General features: G+C 41.1%; 1 protein-coding gene across 1 annotated transcript in view; it reads right to left on the reverse strand.

Moving 5' to 3' along the window:
- pdhx (pyruvate dehydrogenase complex component X) overlaps positions 1 to 18,030 on the reverse strand; it is a 33,233-nt gene extending 15,203 nt beyond the window's left edge. The window contains exons 1-4 of the mRNA XM_041039078.1: positions 17,884 to 18,030; positions 14,431 to 14,514; positions 12,057 to 12,157; positions 6,107 to 6,315 (exon numbers count right to left, since the gene is read on the reverse strand). Coding sequence (XP_040895012.1) covers positions 6,107 to 6,315; positions 12,057 to 12,157; positions 14,431 to 14,514; positions 17,884 to 18,019 — 530 coding nt within the window. The 5' untranslated portion in view covers positions 18,020 to 18,030. The remainder of the gene's footprint in view (positions 1 to 6,106; positions 6,316 to 12,056; positions 12,158 to 14,430; positions 14,515 to 17,883) is intronic.
- Between the last annotated feature and the right edge of the window lie 3,161 nt (positions 18,031 to 21,191).

Below are 21,191 nucleotides of genomic sequence, written 5' to 3' on the forward strand. Positions count from 1 at the left end.
AGATAATGAGTCTGTTTCCATTTCCTACGTCCATAACAGTCTTCTTTATTGAACAATCCAGGCGGCAGTAATGGCTGCTTCTTTAGTAGCAGTAGATGATTTGGGGTTAGCGCTTCAAGGTCGTTTGGGTCATCTGAAGATGTAGTGATTGGCCTATCATTGATTATTGCTTCCACTTCACAAAGCAGAGTTTGCAGACATTCATCATCCACTGTCTGTTCTTGGAGCACTGACCTTAAGACCTTTTTAACCAGCCTTACTTGCCTCTCCCACACACCACCAAAGTGTGATCCGGCAGGTGGATTAAACTCCCACTGAATTCCTCTTTCTGCAAGAGCGTCATGTACCTTGGCTTGATTCATCTTGAGTATGGAAGCACGCAGCTCTCTTTCAGCTCCGACTAGATTTGTACCATTATCAGACCTTATCAAAGACACTTGACCTCTTCTGCACATGAAACGTCGAAGAGCATTTATACATGAATCTGTGTCCAGTGTGTGGGAAACTTCTATGTGCAGGGCACGAGTTGTCAGACATGTAAACAACACACCATATCTTTTAACAATGCTACAACCTTGCTTTTGCGACTTCTTGTTTTTTCATGTATATCCAACAACAGCAATGTTGTTGCATGGTGATTTTTTGGCATGATAACAGGATGTTTGGCCTCTTCTGGCAGAGCACATCTACTTAATCGGCCACCGACTCTCAGTATGCTATCTTGAAGTACTGGGTCCAATTTGCGGATCGTGCTTTGTTTTCGAATTGGTAGTTTACCCTTTTTCAAAGCAACAACCTCATCCTTGAAGCTCTGGTGTTGACAGTGCCGAACAATCTCTGCTTCTGCTGCAGCAAGCTCTTTTACTGTCAGAGGACCTTGGCACAAAGGTTTGACCTTTTGACCCTGATTTTTGATGTTGGTGTTTTTGATGCGCCATTTTAGAATCAGAACCTCTTCCATGTGTCCGACTGGGCCCATGTGTCCATTACACATGGGCCTTCAGTTATCTTTGCATGATATACAACAACTGCTTTTCTCACTTCATCATCATCTTCAGATAGTTTGAAATCTTTGCAGCCATTTATTTCCATTTTGCTTGGGTCTTTTAGGAATGATGGTCCTTCTATCCAAGTCTTGTAGGCCAGAAACTTCTCTGCTGAGAGCCCACGTGAGGCACAATCTGCTGGGTTTTTACGGGTTTCAACATGATTCCACTGGTTGACACTCGTAGCTTCTCTGATAACCGCAACTCTGTTAGCAACAAATGTCTTCAGCCTCAGTGCATCATTTGCAATATATTTTAGCACCGCTGTACTATCCGTCCAGAAAGCTGAGGGCTGACGATCCAGCTGAAGTTCCTTTCTCAGCACTTTATCCATGCTTACAGCTACCACTGCTGCTGCTAGCTCCATTCTGGGAGTCGTAGTTTGCTTTAAGGGAGCTACTCGTGCCTTTGTCATCATAAAAGCGCAGTGCACCTGGTTCTTACTGTTTGTCAGCTTCAGATAGGAAACTGTCCCATACCCGAGTTCACTTGCATCAGAAAAATGATTTAACTCAGCTACCACAGCTTGTCCAAATCCTTCTGGCTTGATGCACCTGTTCATCTTAAAAGAGGACAGCAGAGGGAGCTGATTCTCCCAGGTAGTCCAAGCCTTTACATAACTTTGAGGGATTTCTTCATCCCAAGACAACTTTGCTTTTGAAAGTCTTTGCAGCAAGATTTTGGCAGGAAGAACAACAGGAGCTAGGAAACCAAGTGGATCATAGATGGAGCTTACAATAGACAAGGCACCTCTTCGTGTCAAAGGTTTCTCTTTGTTAATGACTTGAAGGTGTCAGTGTTTTCACACCAAAGCACACCTAAAGCTCGTTCAACTGGAAGGGCATCTTTTGTCAAGTCCAGATCTCTCACTTCTTTAGCCCTGTCATTTTCAGGCACAGCTTTTAACAGTGCACGGCTATTGGTAGTCCACTTTGTGAGATGGAATACACCTGAAGCACACAGCGCTGTGAGATCTTTCCTCAGAGCAATAGCATCCTCTTCACTGCTGACTGCTTTGAGGCAGTCATCCACATAAAAGTTCTTTAGAACAGTATCCATAGCTTCATTCCCTGAGTTGGATCGGTTATCTACAGCTGTTGTCTGCAAAGCAAAATTTGCGCAACTTGCAGAAGAAGTGGCACCAAATAAGTGAACCGCCATTTTATATTCAGCTATCTGCTGCGTCAGATCCCCTTCTGGCCACCAAAGGAAGCGTAAAAGGTCTGTGTCCTCCTCTGGTACTCTGACTTGATGATACATGGCTTCAATGTCAGCCATCATTGCCACTTGCTCTTGTCTAAAGCGAGTCAGCACACCTACAAGTGTGTTAGTCAAATCTGGGCCTTGAAGCAGCTCTTTATTCAGAGAAGTTCCTTGAAAACTAGCAGCACAGTCAAACACTATCCGCAGCTTCTTCTTCTGCGGGTGGTACACTCCATGGTGTGGGATGTACCACACTTTGCCGTCCTGTCGACTGAGCTGTGGTCCAGGCACCCTGACTGCATAACCCTTTTTTAGCATGTCTTCAATGCATTCTGTATACTCTCCATGAAATTCAGAATTTCTGCTCAGCTTCTTTTTTAGAGCAAGTGCACGTAGGACTGCTGCATCACGATTGTTTGGCATTCTGAGTCCAGCATTTTTCACCGGGAGCTTGATATGATAATGACCATCCTTATAGCTCACAGATTTAGACACAGAGTTCATGAACCTCTGGTCTTCCACTGACATTTCTGTCTCCTCTTTAAAGTGATGTTCAGGAAAGTCAACAATGTATTGCTGTTTAAGCAGTTTTTCCACAGTACTCACTGAAATACAATTCAGAGACAAGGTGCTGCTTACCATCCTTCTGTCCTCTCATGGGTCCATTGACAGTCCATCCTGGAATTGTTCTTACAGCATATGGGCCATTGTTTCTGCTGTGTATCACCTCCCATGGTTCAAAGGCTTCCGGCACATCATTACCAATGAGCAATCCCACGTTTGCATTTATGTGGGGCAGTTTCACCTGTTTGAGGTATGACCATCTGTCTATGTCCTTTTGTTGGGGAGTATTTTCCTTTCTCACGGGGATTTTTGCTTGCGTGAAAACCTTTGAAAGACTGATGTATGTTTTCTCTTCCAACCCACAGACTTCTAAATCTTCCATTATGCATCCTTTTATCTGTCTGACCGACCCCATCGTGCTTAAGATGAGCTCTGTCTCCTTGCCTTGCAGGTTTAACTGCATTGCCAGCGTGTCAGTGCAAAATGTGCCAGTACTTCCAGGGTCCAAAAAGGCATATGTTTCCACAATTTTTGTTCCTTTTTTTTGACTTGACACGAACTGGGAGTATGGACAAAATGCAGCCATCTCCGGCCCCATTAGAGGCAGTGGCAATGGATGTGAATATGTAACAAGTCAGGATGTTTCTGCGAACATATCTGACATGTAGCTCTCCTTTTGCACTGCTGGCTTACATGCCCTTTAGACAAGCAACCAAAACAAAGCCCAGTCTTTCTTAATATGTCCAGCTTCTCTTTGTGAGTTTTTTCTAAGATGTCATGGAATTCTACCATGGCATGATTTCTTTTGCAGAAAAGGCATGGCTTGCTGAAGGCAGAACTACTAGGCACACTTGTGGTCTTGGACTTATCATTTACATATTCTTTCGAGAGAGACACATTAGTGGCAAAGCTGCTCCTTTTTGATTTATCTTTCTTTGCCACCTTTTCCAACATGCTTAGTTTTCTCTCTTTCATTTCTCCAGAAGCAGGACAAGATCTCTGAAGAGTGGATCATTAATGATCTTTGCTTCTCTGTCAACAAATGTAACAAGGTCCACAAACTTTACTCTTGCTCCTTTTCTTTCCTTTAATTCAAAAGCCATAGTTCTCCACTTTTCCCTGATTTTATATGGCAACTTTGAAACAATGACTCTCACATTGGTCGGGTTATCCAGCTCATCCATATAATCCAAATCCTGTAAGGCGTTAGAACAACTCACAGGGAAAAGAGAAAAGCTACTGAGGGCTTTAGCATCTTCTGATTTCATTTGTGGCCATTGAAAAAGCTTCTCTTTCAGGGCTGCTGCAATCTTTAAGGGGTTTCCATAACAGTCTTCCAGTAGCCACATAGCTTCTCTATAGCCACGACTTGAGGGCATGTGCTGACAGCTTTTTACAAGGTCATGAGGCTCGCCTCTTGTAAACTGTTCCAAAAAATAAAGCTTGTCAACATCGTCATCTGTCTTAGAACTCACTGCATGCTCAAAGGCCTTCAGGAAAGATCTGAAATCAAGTGGGTCGCCACAGAAGACAGGAACATCAAGTTGGGGCAGGTAAGCTAATCGCTGATGTTTAGCAATCATTTCTGTGATGTCAGTCTGTTGCCTGAGGATGGCAAAAAGCTCATTTGCATTTGCTGGATTCTGCTGCTGCTTACTCTGTGGTGCCAGATTTGCCTCTTTGGATCTTTGCAATTGAGGTTTGTTGTGTGTAGGCCTACGAACCTTGGGTTTAGCTCCAAGAGCTGTGCTTGAGGGCTTGCCAAACATTTGAGCATGCTCTTGGATAACATGAATGGCCTCTGCTTGAGAACTTAACCCACCTTCATCAGCATTTTCATTGTCAGCATATTCATTCATTGCATCACCTATTTGAGGGTCTTCATATCCTTCATAAACCTTAATTTTGGCATTTGACACAGCTAAAGCTGTTTGAATCTCAAGTTGCTCCTTCTCTAGAGAGAGCTGGGCCTCTTTAAGAAGAAGAGCCTGTCTTTGCTTCAGTGCAGCTGCCTTTGCCTCTAGGGCTGCCCGCCTTGCCTCCTCTCTGCAGCGAGCAGAAGAGGCTGATGACCGACTGGAGCATTCACTACCAGACCTTGATCCACTATTCACTGATGCCATTGACACACTGTCCATATGTGTCGGCTCTTGAGCCGTTTCAGTGTTTTCAGCATGGATTTGTTTATCCTGGAGACACTTTTCAACACCTTGAATAAATGTTATGAATTTGACCAACTTAGGTTTAAACCATTCTTCCTGGTCAGAATTGAGATCATCCTTAGGCAGATACTGCACCCTTCTCCGTGAGCTTGGGCACCCTCTTTTGGACACCGTTCGCAGGTGCAGTGCCATCTGGAACTTCCTCCATTGTTACCAAGCACTCCGCATTACAGTCCAGGTAGCCCACAGGAACCCCCAAGGTGTACTTTAAGCCGATCGACCATGCAGACTGCTCCTATGCGGTAAAGAGTCCAATGGCATCCAAATTGTTCGATGATCAGTCTCAGCAGCGAGGTGCATTCATAGCAGGGCGCTCATCTGGCCGACATCCGACAGTCTTTCAATCAGACACCGCTAAAGTTTTTGACTTATAGCGGCATCATATTTTCCAAAAAAATAAAAAATAAAAGAAGCCACTTAGGCTGTGTGAGTCAGGCTTGTTTGACGGGTGTCCATATACAAATCTGATTGAAAGAATCCCATAGTCAGCGTCGACTCATTCAGTTTAATCGTTGTTCCTTCTTATACAATGTCTATTTTAAAACTCATTATAATAACAAAAATTTATCAAACTACACGGTCAAAACTGCACGCTCAAAAACCACACAGCCTTCGAACTAACTACCTAAGCGCACCTGTGCGCCTCACCTGACCTAAATAACTTTGGCTCCACCCAAAGACAAACGGGGCGGCCGACCACCTTGAGACTCATAATAACATCCAAAATCAAAATCCACAATTTGCATTTAAGTACATGAAATATAGCCTAACAAAAACAAGAAGAAATACATAAAATAAATCACTCTCATTTTGGCATCTACAAGTAGCATTCTTCTTATATCTTTATGCAGTTACTCTGTTCTGACAACAGAGAGGTATAATTTAAGAACTAAGTTTAAAGTGAACTAGCTTCAGCTGATGTTAATGCTGACGCTGCACTAGTCTCTAGTTTTAGATGTTAAACAACACTAGGACAATGAGCTGACTCACACTGTGGGTGCTTCAACAACACACTGACAAATGTCAGCTGATTAATAAAAAAAATCTATGCAGTAGAAGGGTAGCACTCACGGTCCTGACGTGGCTGGTTTTGGTGGAGGAGGTGGAGTGGGAGCATCAGGGGGCACGACTGGAGCAGTGGCTGCCTGTGTAGCAGGTGGAGCTGCAGATGGAGTTGCAACATCTGGAGGGGGGATCTCAACCTGCTTCCAGTCCTGCCCTTCCTCCACCATGAGGGCAATGAGAGTGCCAAGGCGCACATTGCGACTGCCCTCCTCCATCTGTAAAGAGGGTGAGAGAGGTACTTATACAGTAAAGGGGGAGAATTAGCAGGGTTCAGTCACTTCAAGTGTGACTGAGATCCCTGGAATAAAGATGAAGGTCTCTTGCTGTATAGTTTTGAAGCAAAGGATAAAAGACAACAAAGTGATACTGAAGTCAATCAGTTAACCAGTGGTCACCGAACAGACGAATCTTTTCACAGCCATTATTAGTGAACCTCATGAAAAATGACACTGCCTTCTCATCCACATCAATTTCCATCACTCAGTTTCTCCCTTTGTTAACATGACACGAAAACTGTGCTGGAATAGGTTCTTGGAGTGCAATAGATGTGTTTTCATTCTGCTCAAAGCTGTCAACCACTGATTCACTGTCTTGTTATGGAGTAATCCAAATCCACTGCAAGGCTTTCGCTACTCTCCCAGAGGTCTACAAGGTGTTGTTCCTCAGTCAATATTGATCAGTCTAAATGAAAGGCCAGGAACAATACTAGGGCTAGGGCTGCTGCACTTCATCTCTATCCACTTAGCTGTCTCTTAAAGATGAAGCTCAATACAAGGGAAGAAGAAGAAAGAAAGAAAGGAAGACCCTCCAAAAATGGCAGAGAGACATCTGATTCTAGCACTAATTCAATCAACCAACATCACCACTGATCAGCCAAAAGGTGATAACTTGTAATTCTTAACAACTGAACAAATGAAAAAGAAAGATATAATTTTACAATGCAAACTGGTGCACACTGAAAGCACCATTAGTAAATCCACAGTAACCAACACACACCACTCCCACCCCCCACCTTCTAGTAGGCTTGTAAAATCAAAAGCAGCTTCCAATAATCATATCCATCTAACTGGAAAGAGCAGCCGAACATATGAACACCTGCACTCACTGGTAGAAAGACCTGCACTTCCATGCTTATTCTGTGCTACTTTAGTTCAATGTCGATCTAAATGTCCATCAGCAAGGTTACGGAAATAAACACACAAAGATGAACCTGTAAATCAACTTACAGGTTGAGACAGTAAGTAATACTGTTACACTGCGGTACTAATATTTAACATTTAACAGCAGCTGATTTCATAAATAAAATTAAATAACTTCTAATAGACACCTGATGATGATGGATTATACTTGGCTACACTGGCATTTACAATAAAATAATCATTTCTGTGCAGCACTAGCATCAACAAATGAAATGACGATGATGAGCTATTCTAACCTATTGGTACAAGATACCAATCAATACAATAACAATATGCTCTAGGTTGTAAAACATATTAATGACAAAACCTTTAGATAAAAGTTTAAATTTTAAATAATGGGTCTGGTGTGTGACTAACAAAGTCCATTTCTTTGTGTTTTTTTGGTTTTGTTTCTTGTATTAGTCATTGTATGTGTTCTTTAACTTTGTTTAATTGCTATTTATTTAAAGTTTTCATATGCATGCCTGATTTGGGGGTGTTCAGCCTGTCTTATGCCAAGTTCTTCATGTTTAATGTCTCCTCTCTTGGCCAGTGGGAGGTGATGAATGAGGGTTAAGTTTGAGGGCTAATCAGGGAAATCCAGACTTGAGTAAATTTCCACAGAAAGTCCCTTTCTTCAGGGATTTCTTAGGGATTTTTCCACATGGCAGAGACTAGAGACGCAACAAGTTTCCCACACAAGTCATCAAGATATGTTTCACTGTGGAAGAAAACATGCCCCTTAAGAGACAGACCCACCAAAAAATGGGTACTTAATCTACTAACTGTATTAACTGCTGTGTGAAGTGCTTATAAGTACACACACATACACACTCACAATAGCATGTGCTCATGTGTCATCATTAAACAGCCAGCAAAAGGTCATAAGAGAATGTATCATAATTCTGTTGTCAGTTTATCAACACAATAGATCAAAAAATGACATTTCATGGTATATAGAATTTATAATTTATAGCCACCCAATAAGATTTGCACCCACCCTGTGTTTCTGTAATTTGCTTGTAAAGTTTATGAGGAAATACACTTGCAAATACAGAGAGACTGGCAATGCTGTTTGCAGCTGCAGAGTACTGACAGTCAGAAAGCTGAAGAAGAAAAGTGTTCCCAAGCGGAACAGTACTAGTGCCTGCAAGGTAACTGTGTTCTCAGAGAAGTGGGAGTTTTAAAAAACAAAATATATGCCACATTTTAAACATAAACTGCAGAGAGAGACCTTGAGTGGTTTCATGGTTCATTGGTTTTGAGGTTGTCACACACTACACATGCACTACACATGCACCACACACACACACACACACACACACACACACACACACACACACACACACACACACACACACACACACACACACACACACACACACACACACTATAAATACTGTAAATACTTACTGTATACCGTACACACGGAGGGTAGTTGCATAAACAGATGCTTAGTACAATGTAGTGGTGTGGGGCTCAACACTGCCATCAAATGGTTATAGAACACAGTGAAACCTATGGGAAATGTAAATGATGTTCACACCTCAGCTTTTGCAGGATTGGTTCAGTTCTCCACTGTGTTTGTCAAGTTTGGTTTCACTTACACTGCTGCTGTCCGAGAAAAAAGCTGACAGTAAAATCCCTTTACTGTTAGCATGTCAAATTAGAAGAAACAATTCATCTTCACTGCCAGTCTGTACTCATGTCTGGACAGGTACACTGTGAAAACTTAGACTATGCATGCTAATCTATGCATTGCAGAATATGCACATTTGGTAATTAAATTTACACTGTTCTACACGTGGAGTGGGTGGGCACTTCTGAATAAAATAACTGGGTAATTTGTGACCTCTGATCTTCATGCCGTGTCCCCACAGCCACTTTTTCTCTGATGCTCAACATAAATGGGCTCATGCCTGTAAAGAAAGACAGTCTGTTTGCCTGATCCAGTCGTTAGCCATTTCAATGGCAACGTTCTCTCTGTGCAAAGTCTAACAAATCTCAAATAGGGCTCTTTAGGGACCTCTTCAGAGCCCATCAGCAGGGCCAATGATGTTACAAAGTCAGAGTAGACCATTTATGAGGTTTAACCTACTTATCACTAAACTGTTGTCATACAACCAGCGCCCCCACTGGGAGCCTAAACAGCTCAGTTACAATAAGCTTAGCCTCAACAGTACTTCTAACTTCAACAGAGTGCTGGACACTAGAGCAGTGAAGCTTTTGATATGTTCTATAAAACTTGATAATTTCAGGCCTGTAAGTCAGTTCTCACACACAGGACAAAAGCTCATGGTCAAACTGCACAGTGGAAGGTTGTATAGCATGTGAGTAGGTTTATTTGTAACAGGAACACAGGTTTTGAATGAGCATACACATAAACAGAGAAAAACATAAGAGGGATGTTATTCGGGGAGTGAGGCACGGTTTATCTCTGATCAATAGACCGTGACAGATATTGCACAAAGAGGATTGCAGCAACATTCTTCGTCTTAGCGACTATAGTCTGCCAGTCCAACGTACTGTAAAAACACAAAGACACAATCCATGCCAGAACTACAGACTCAAGTCATTTCTTTAAGACTCACTTTTCGTAAAAGTAACGTGTCACCTCACCGCTTTTCCCCCAGACAGTGCTTTGAGGCACTTGAAGAAAAACATGGATTGTACATTACAAGAGTACAGGTTATGTACAAGAGTACAGGTTATGTACTCTTGTTTTGAAATGTGTTTGGTCAGATATTCTGGAACAGACAAAAGACACGGGCTTTCACCCTTTTTGACCTCAAAAGGTTAGAGAGTGATTTATACTAACTATTGATTTAGAGGACACATAGCTGTTTAAATTGATGTTCTGGCTGACAGTGTGTGGAGATGAAGAGAGGAGGGGAAAGGCAATGATAAATGGGAAAATGACAGTTTAGTGTCACAGGATGTGTTGGATATCTTCATCATTATATCCATCTATTCAACAATCTATCTATCAGTCCTATCTGTGACGTAATTCGTTAAATCAATCACCCATTGATCCAGTTTCATGTATCTATAAATCCATTTTTTATCCGGTGTTCTCCATTTCAAGCTCAGCAGCATTCATCTTTTAATACATCTGAACACAGTGGAGCTACTGTATGTGCATTTATGCATTCGCAAACACCTGTGTAATTTCCTACAGGCTATGATTGATTGTACAGAAGGCAGAGTTTAAGATTGCAGCCCCCAGGTCAGGGTAGAGCAACACAGTAAGAGTGTGATGAGATACAGTAATCTGTGCTTATGGTGCTGGTGCTCCTACCCCCAACTCCTACATCCCAATATGAGCAGGATTTCTCCCCCATTCTCTCACCCCCAAGAGCCATGGTAGAAATAGGAAATTGGTAGAGGGCCACAGCAGTACTTGACCCCCATAAATAACCCCTGTGGAGCACAGGAAGTTCCACGTCTACTGCAGCCTGTCCAGGCATTTGGCCACAGGCGGGTAATTACGGTAGCCTTTAAATTAGAAACCTACTGGGTGCTTGGAGAACCATAATTACACCACTAAGGGCTAATGTACTCTGACCCAGACAAAGTGGATGGCACATTGTCCATGCCATGAAAAGGGAGTGTACAAATCTCTGAATTATTGTCACAAGCTGCTGTTTTTCTTATTAACTATACACATAGTCTCTATCAACGAGAGAAAGAGAGAGAGCTAGGGGGCTTATCTAATGCAGACCATCTTTCTCTGCCAGCCTCAGCTCTAAAGCCCTTACCCCCAGTTCTTGGGTGGTTGCTATGGAAACTACTTCATCCCCACAGTAGCTGAAACAAGGATGGAGTAAGGGAATGTGGAAGAATGAAAGCAAGGGAAGGGAAAGGCAGGAAAAATGAAGTACGCCTATGGTTAATAACTGACACTCATCCTTCTGATTAGTTATTCTTTAATTTAACCACTTCTATGTTAATGACAGCGCATATTAAAGCACCATATATTCTTCAAGGATAATGTATCTGGGCGGGAATTTGTTATGTGCATGTGCTGATGCAGACAGGCTGTGTATTTGTCTTTTTTTTGTTGAGGTTGCGCAAACAGACACATTGCTTGCTAAACCCTGCTCCACTTAGGCTCTACCAGAACCTGAGCATGTGCAAAATTACACAGTCAAGGAACATGTAGTGTTATTAGATAAGGCACCCTCCATTACCTCCCACTTACTCATACTGTATTAAGATCTCTTGTAAATCAGTCGAAAAGAAAAAGAAGATAAAACATCTTTCTGTTCAGGGGAACAAACATGTGGTGGAGTACTGATGAAAGAAAACTGATCGCTCTGGCAACCTATTAAAAATTCAAACAACAAACAGCTCAATGGGGGGATGGAAAGAGAGAAATATTTGTCACTGAAGACACCTTGTCAAAGCTTTTCTGTCACTGTGCAGGGAAAAAGATTTAACAAGCGTAGCCAATTAGCATAGGCATTCAAAGGATCTTGAAAGACTCACAACTATTAACAGGACTATACTCTATGTGAACATAAACTGAATTTACAAACATAACCATAACTACTGCAAATTGCTGTCTTCCCATACTTTGAAAGCAAGAACTGAAAACTGAGGAACAGTCTTGTAGATTGTGTAGACACATACTTAACAGAATTTAAACACACCCTCAACCCTCTACTTTCAGAGTTAACGCACCACTCAAGGCTTTAGCATGACCGTCATTTGCAAATAAATGACCTTATCTAATCACCTCCTGCAGAAGAGGTGTGTGTGTGTTTTTGCTCACTCACCAAGATCTTTGCCAAGATGCCGTCGTCATTAGACTCCATGGTAACAACAGCCTTGTCAGTCTCAATCTCACAAAGAGCGTCGCCCGCTGCTACTGCCTCACCTGAAGAGGTAAAGAAACACATCTGTGAACTTTCAATATAACATCAACATTTATTTGGCATTTTAGGCACTGGATTCCCAAACAGTCTTCGCTTTACGAAAAGTGGTTTTAAGTGCAAGTGATTTGTTCCAGCTGTGTTTGTAAATGCATGAATCATAATCACTGGCAGCATGTTCAAAACAACTGCTCTTTCACTGGGACTTTTCACACACACAGAACAAATCAATTTCCACAAAAAGGAAAGAATTCCATCGAAGGGACCAAAAGGTTATGCGGGAAAAAATCTGTTCTGGCTTTGGGCTTTCACCAACATATCAAATGAAGAGCCTAATCAATATGTCATGGGAAAGAATGTGAAATATGGAAACGCAGTTCTTCTTGCCTATCCTTAGAATCCAAGTAGATTCCCACTGGTCTACCACATGAGAGAGCTGGAATATATTAGCATCTGTTTAGCAGTGAAAGAGGATAGCAATTAGGAGCCACTGCTGCAGTTCTTCGATGCTCAGACATCCATTTTGAGCTACACTTGTTTGTGCAACAGCTCAAATGGGCTTCCAATAGAAAAATACAGAGACAAATGGACCTTACTGTGTCTGTGGACGGAAGGAAGAGCAGTAGAAAAACGACTGTTGTCAGCTGTACAGCTCATTTGTAAGGGTAATGCTTGCTGGAATCAATAGTTTAATGTTGAAGTTAAAGACCATTCTAGCCCCCAGCACTTGATAATTTCCAGACAGTCAAGACAATGCACAGGATGATTGAATCCTCTTTGTGACACGTGTCTGTATTAAGATGTGAGGAGGAGGTGGTAAGGTATATGGGATAAAGGTCAAGGGTTATCCTGATCTGACATCTGGTCACGTTTCTATCTTCTGGCAGAACAAGCTGTATGAGAGGTGCATCATCTGGGAATATGGCAAAGGGCAGGAAAATCAAGGGCAGTGCAATGACAAAAGCAAAAAAAGTATCTTGTATACCCTCAAATTAATACCTAAATTGAAAAAGACTTGAGTTTGTTGGCTGTGTTTAAGGTAGGGAGATGTGTGGGATGTAAAATGGGTGGGTCAAGGGAAGAGTAGATGGGGATGGGTGAGGGGAAGGTTGAAAGAGCAGTGGCAGTATTGACGTTGGAAGCCCCTGAGAGCAAGCAGTAGTGGAGTCAAGATTGGATTTGTATGAGACTTTAACACCATATGACCCCAGGGGTTAGGTGTGATGTGCAATATTAAAGATTAAACAGACGACCCCAGGCCTTTTCACCTCTGCTCTACCAGAGAGGTGGTGGGGAAAACAACAAAAAAGATACTTAGACTACACAGTTACACAGGCCAGTTTTTTTTCCCCAAGTGAATCTACTAAATCAACATGCTGATCTTGTTTCAATGGAAACTCAAAAATTGGTAGCTGAAAGTAGGAAAAACAGCTTTTTCTAATATTCCAGAGAAAGTGTTTTCTTTTATCTTAACATCTAAATCATGAAGCTAGAAAATAGGTTTTCCACATTACACAAAACACTCCTTCACACAAGATTCCATTGTTGAACAGTTAATCATATTATCATCCTACAAATTAGGTGATTTTTGTAAGCTGTCTCAAAAATCCTGTGATGTATTTGGGGGCAGAAAGTAGCATCCCGGATGTGTTTGGTTTGTCACTGAGAATTTATCTTGCCTTTTTTCGCTTACACACACACACACACACACACACACACACACACACACACACACGTACATATCTCAGCCCAAGTCACAGAAGCACATGGCAACACAGCAGAGCGGCCAATCAGAATTCAGTGTGCTGCCTCCTGATAAATGAGAGTGTGGCTGAGGCGCATGGCTGAGCAGAGTTGCTAAGCAGTGATGAATAGTGACTGCTGTGCTTCCTTGAGCCAATTAGCCACCAGAGGCCCTCAGGTGCTCCACTGCTCAGGCCTCTGTCTTACAAAGTGATGTCATACAGCAAATGATTAGTGCTACTGTTGGTCTATCATTGCAGGAAGAAGAAATGTTGAGCTTTTTGATCTGATGAACACAGATGCAAAGCATGTTATTGTTAGAATTACATATATTTTGACTGGGAGGAAGCACTCAAATTTAGGTAGCGTCAACGAGAAGTAAATTATAACATTTAGAAGTACAGGGAGCCATCCATCCCTTCAGATGACAAATTATAACACACATAGTTTTAGAAGGTTAGTTAAAAGAAGTCAAGTAGAAGGCTGGAGTAAAGAGAGCAAGAAAATAAAGTGTTATGTCATATGTTTCTTTTACCTTCCTTCTTCAGCCATTTGACTATGTTTCCCTCCTCCATGGTGGGGGAGAGAGCAGGCATCTGCACTTTGAGTGGGCTGACACCTAGAGGATAGAAAGAGAATAGCATAACTTTATAACTGCATAACTCAAGCAGCAAGCAATGTCAAGGGTCACCGGGCTTAAAAGTAAAGCAAAAATATTTCCATAACAATATTCAGAACCCTCCTACAGCCAGGTCTTTCAACTTCAACTACACTATGTGAATGTCAAACTAAATCAAGTAACATGGCCAGAAGCAGCAGTGTTTGGCTGCAACTATAGGCCTCGGGGGGTTGAACATATTCAGCTCAGCAGCAGAGCGCGGGAAGAGACAGTGCCACCATGACAGAGGAATGCTGGCAGGTCACTTATGTAATTGTGATTCTGGCTGACACGGCACCAGAGGCTGCAGAGGCAGTTGTACTCTTGCAGGCCTTTGAGCTACCATCAAAGACCCCTACTGTCAACAGCTGCAGCCACTCAGAAGGCCAGAGTTCAACTGGCTCACAGCACTGTGTCGGACACTGGGTCTTCAGGCAGCACAAATCCAAGCTGCAGTGGCATCACTGCTTTGCTACAACTAGCCTACAGTGCTGCAGATGAAAAAGTGGCCTGTGTAATTGTTCAAACATGACACAAGTCAAAAGGTACAATCCCTTGTTTAGTGTGTTCTATATGCTCACAGAACCGCACAGATAAAACATCTATGATTTATAGAAAGAGAACGTGATATACTGAGTTTTCCCTCAGGTTCTGGAAGGATTAGGCACACACTGGCAAAACAAGCCTTATGGTGCATGGATCTGAATTGCAATTCTCTCATCCTCCCATAGCCATTTTACAATGTAACAGCATTTGGCAACTTCCAAAAATTTCCGTTCAGTTGGACATCTGCAGGTAGGTCACTTTCACAGTGGATGGAGTCACTTGCCAGCTGACTGAGTTATTGTAGCGACTCAGTTCTTCTCTCATTCTCATTCCTCTCTCAGACTCATTTTCTCTGACAGTTAGCATTTTTCAGGCGGTCTTTTAGAGCTCATTATCTGTGACAGCTGTAGGTTTTGGCTGTTTGACAGATTTCCTCTCCGGTTTATTTCTGCAGTAAAGATGTCGGGAGATGCTATAAACTTGTTTTTAGTCATGGCCTCCAGCAGGTTAAGACACTTCTAGGGTTGACTAACTCTGAAGGCTCACTATAGATGGACTCAAAACTTGCTAGGCTCTCAATATTGAGGCTACAAACTCCCACAATGCAACACCTTTGTTACAAGAACAGGCAGATATTTCGTAAATATTCACCATAGAAAATGAATAAAATCACTCAAAGAAATATAAGGTCAAGAGCAATTGTGAGCTATGTTTACATGTCAGTTTTACAGTGCAAATCTTTATTAATCCAAAACTAAAAATTAAGAATCAAAAATCTTGGCATGTGGAATAAATACAAGTATCACTTATACCTTTGTTTATCTATCCAGCTATGTGAAATCAAATAAATTATAAATAAGTAATTCTGTCAAAAAATAAAAATGTCACGCAGTATGTCAGGTGTTAGAGGGCTTGTAGCGTTTGCTGCCTTTGCCTCAGCCCAATAAATTCAACTTTCCATAACAATGTATGTGGTTTTGGGCCTTGTTGTGTGACGCTGCCATCTGCTGGATATGTGGCAATGTCACAAAGCTTAGGTGTGTATAAAGAAGGTCAGTATATTTCTTTAGTAATTTTTTAGTAACAAGTAACTTTTTTTACCTCACTTATAACATTTTCCTTCATTATCTGAAAATTAAGAATTTCAATAACCGTTAAACATGTTCTGTTAACATTTTAAACAAACATTACTTATGGATCTATTCATCAGCTGGTGTGTTGAAAGTTTGTGGTGTCTATCACTTCCTAAACCTGACTGTGACAATTCACCTACATCATTTAAACACTTTAATTAATACAGTAATGAGATACAGCTTGGTGTTAGACCACAGAAGACAACAGGTGAAATGACTAAATGATCTGACTTGAACCTCATCAACATTATCCATCTCAATTAAGCTGTAATGGTCAGCATAGTCTCATAAATATTCAAGACATGGTGGACTCTCTTCACAGCAGACATTTTGGCTCATCAAATCATATAATTAAAAATGGCTTTGTTCCAGTAAGCCATGATAGCCCTGAAACGGATTCCCTAAATGGGACGCAGCCATCATTAACGTTTTTAAATCCAGTGTGCTGTTCCTGCTTTGACAAGTCAAAACGTCTTCCATGGTCAGCCTTTCCTCGTGGAAGAAAATTAGACATGTCACAGTAGGAAAAGCACAGGTTTAAGTAATAAAACTAATAATAGCTGATTTCTATGTAGTTGCTTTGGTTTCAATGTTGGGCTCACTGTTGACCTGTCATGTCTTACTGGCACACTTGAAAAGAACTCTAAAACGCTTTACAGAAAATAGATTAGTTGTATCTGAAGTACAATCAAGCAGACCAAAAGTGACCACACCATCACAAGATCAATACATTAAATTTAGTATTCCCGAGAGATAGAAAAGCAACTTCATCACAGATACAGATACCAGCATTTCACAATGAATGACTGAAAAACATCCGATTTACTGTTTACTCCCAGCTTGAGATTTACGGCAGTAACAGAAGGGTGTATGTAAGAAGACAAACAGGAGAGCGTTTGAAACAGTGTGAATCAGTGACATTGAAACATGGTGAGAATGTTCGAGTCTTGCCTTCTCTGGAGCTGGATGCCTGCATCGAACTGACTACAGACCAATGACTCCATTCTTCAGAGACATGCTACACACATCTGTGTGGAGATGGATTCATACTGCAGCAGGATAATGTCTTAAAGACCTAAGAAGACTACTGGTCTAAGACCTTTGGGCATCACTGCAGATTTTACAGTCGAAGCTATGGCAGACGGCTGTACCTACTGTTGTAAATGAGGGAAACAACCGGTGGTATCAAATAATGCTAGGCCACCACACTGACAGATGTGAGAGAGGGAGATTCATGCATTGCTAAACGACACTGGCTGCAGCCTTGACCGATAAAACTCTTTGCCGGCAATTTAAGGTACTTACCTTACTGCTAGCTAGAGGAACATGTCACTTACAGTTTACTATCAAAGCTGAGAAATTTCGATCGAACACAGCTTCACGCTGCTGTTCGGTAACAATTTATTTGAAGTTGCCTTCGACGAGGTTTAATTAGGTATCGCCTCTCCTAACACGCAAAACCGGAATTTAAAAACGGTTCAGACTGGGACACAACACACCAATTTCTCCACTTAAAAACTCAGTTGTTCGGCAAATTATGTTATGAAAAACTATGGCGAAGTAACGATTAACCGACATAGAAAATGATGATAGCAAATGTCATCGATGAAAAGGACAAAAGCTATCTTTATATTAGACAGTCAGCACTCACCGAGTAACCATGGTGACTGAAAGAAGTGTCTGGCTTGCTCCTGCCATGGGGTTGTGGCCCACAAACATTTATTAAACTGAGACAATCTAAGGCCAAATAAAATTCCTTGACGACCCAGACGCAAGGAGGCCGCCATGTTGTCGTCCTCCCTGTCAGTGAAAAGTGTCCGTACAAATGCCTGACGGTTAAAGAGCGGTGAGGGCGGGAGGACCGCCTGATTTACAAAATAGTATCGATCTTGTAAGAATAGTCAAGTCCAGAAAATTTTGAAACACTTTTAGGGAATTATTATTATTTTTTGTTTGCAAAGAAAATATGTTACGTTATTTAGATATACACGAGTAGGCTAAAAAGTAGTGACACTTTTGGGGTCCTTCGAGGACGTTGACACCGCTCTTCTTCTGCGCTCAAGTGCTTGAAATCCCCAGCGCTCAGTGACATATTGCCCCCTGCTGGCAAAACGACGTAGGCTCCCGTGGAAAGAAATCGTGTTCAAAATGTCTAAATTAAAATTAATTTCTGAACATTATATGTGGAAAAGGCCAATGTTCATAATTAACCTACCATTAGTCACCCAAACCCCATTTCTCAATGCGTAATATGAATGCATTCATTTACTGTGCACTGTGCATATTGTTGAAAGTGAAAACCATGTAGGTAAAGTCTGTTACATATTTAAATATGTGATAATATGAAATTACATATAGTAATTTCATTGTTTAAACGCTGCGTCTTTTAGCACTGCAGATTACAGCTAAACCTGAATTATAAACATAGAGATTTATGTTTCATTTATATATTCATTTACATAACCACATACATCTATGCTCATATATTCCTAAGTGTCAGATGTCCTTCAGTTGGTTTTGAAGAAAAAGCAATATTTTTAGAGTCTCTGTCACAAGACAGAGATGTATGTAAAATGAACATTTTATATGTAAAATAAATCAGTCAACTAACAAACAAGAATAAAATAAGGAAAACCCAAATTTCTAGTCTCTAATTAAACAGAGTAAATCAAATCAGCTTTGCACTGACACCATGAAAGACCATGTAATAATCCACTATGACGGAAACAAGACCAGAAGACAAAAATGAGAAATCTGTATGTGTGGGTAGGGAGAGGTTTATATCTTCACTCAAGAACAGTGAAACAAAAGAAATCTTCACCACACTGTGTATTTTGTAATGTTATCTTGTATCTTTATATCCAATCCATGAATCTCTATCCTTCTGAAAACATGCATGAACAATAATAAAATAACTGTGATTTTGAATGTTTTCTTTCTTTGTTGGTAAAGTGGGAAGTTATTTCACATAAATACACATGCAGCAAATTTTAGATGTCCAAAGACACTTTTCACACACAGTATCATCTCCTATTTTCTCACCTGTGGAAGAACACCTGTGAAACAACCACATGAAACGTGTGACGTACGAAACCATGAAATCATGTGTGACATGTACATCTTAAACATGATATATATATTTTTTTATTTTTTGCGTTGTATGCCAACAAGGAAATTATTGGGTGAGTTAATTCACAAAAGTAAAAGGGGAAACAAAATGTTATTGTAATTTACAATAATCTGAGGAGGAAATTGGCCTCGTAACACACTGGCATAACAAAACATCCTTGCATTATCATGAATACTTCCTCAAGTTTTGGTCTCATCAGAAATGCAGTGAAGAAAGACCAGACTGTAAATGACACTTTTAATTTCAACTGTTCATGTGAGCACTGTGACTCCAGGGCTGGTATTTAATTCATGTAAATGTGGAATAAGATGTTCAGTTCTCAACTGCTGATCAACTGCATCACCAGTGCATCTAAATTTTGGGAATTCGGTTAGTTTTACCCTTATACCTCCACTCATGTGTTTACATATTTCTTTGATAAGATTATAAAGTAGTGTGGTGTTTCTATATGGGCAGTGGAGCAGTGAACCCTCACACACACACACTCAAAAAAATAAAAAGTAAAGCTGGATCATTGACGCACCTCTAATCTGTCCAACTCACAGTTTGGCCGAAATGCCTCAGAGGTCCATTTGAGTGTGAAGAGAAAATGATAAGGGGGCATGATAAGCTGGGCCTGTATATCTGCTGAGAGAACACAATAGCTCCACTGAGCGGGCATGGGACAGACACAAAATCCCAGCTGGCTGTCTTTATGCTCATACTTAGGCTATCTTTCATCACTTCCCTGTTCTTCCTCTGGCATCTATCTGATTGAATTAATGCTTCCCTTTTAAATAATAAAACAGCCCTTGTGTGGCTCATTCAAATCTGAAAATTATTTTCTGACAATAAAAGATAAAGGCACTTGTGCACTGATATTGCATATTGTTTTTGGCAAAACAAAGGCAGCCATTGTTTCATCTGAGCAGCCTGGTGTAACACACAGTGCAGAAGGCCAATAGATAATTTTACATGACCATACATTTTTTGTGGTTATCTTCCTCGACAGTTGTCTGTTCTATTCACATTATAATGCTGTTTTTGTGCTATGAATACACTCATCACTAAAGTGAGACACATGAGTAAGACACATGGAACATGGATTAAATATCTCAGTTGCACATGGGTGTTTTTCTTCCTTCCCAGATCTATTACAACCGGTTTGGGTGCATGTTTGCCTACGTGCCATCTGTATCTGCTGCCAGTACTCTGCAACCAAGGGTTGTAAATACTTGTTTTGCTGGTTTAACGGTACTTTCCCAAATTTCTTAGGTATATCATTCTCTTTTGCTTACAGGTAATTCCTGAGAAACATGTGAAAACCACAGGCCTCAGAAAATCACACACAAAACTTGTTGGATACAGTGTTATGTATATCAAGGTCTCACGATTTGAATCAAATGTCAACGGCTGACTTGGATCCTCTCATGCTGTGGGTGTACAAAATTAGGGTTTGCGTTCACTGGGCAGTGATCTGTTAGGAAAATCAAGCTCCTGTCTCTTTGTGCTGCAGAGGTCAGATCAGTCGACACGATTTGCCTAACTGTTCACTTATCTTCAGTGAGTCACATTATACGTGCTCTCATATCACAGCTCACAGAGGCATCCACATTATTCAAAAATGAAACTGAGACCAGATTTCAGATGTTCATGCCTTCCTGCGCTTCTGATCATTCAATGGAAACTAAAATTATTTTCCATGTTCACCTCTTTGTGGTTTAAGGTTCATATACAGTACCAGTCAAACTCCTTCAAGACTGTTGGAAAACCATTCCAGGTGACTACCTCACGAAACTGATTGAGAGAATGCCAAGAGTTCAAAGCTGTCATTAAAGCAAAGGTGGCTA

Source organism: Toxotes jaculatrix, chromosome 5 (assembly GCF_017976425.1).
Source record: "Toxotes jaculatrix isolate fToxJac2 chromosome 5, fToxJac2.pri, whole genome shotgun sequence".
NCBI classification, from domain to species: domain Eukaryota; kingdom Metazoa; phylum Chordata; class Actinopteri; family Toxotidae; genus Toxotes; species Toxotes jaculatrix.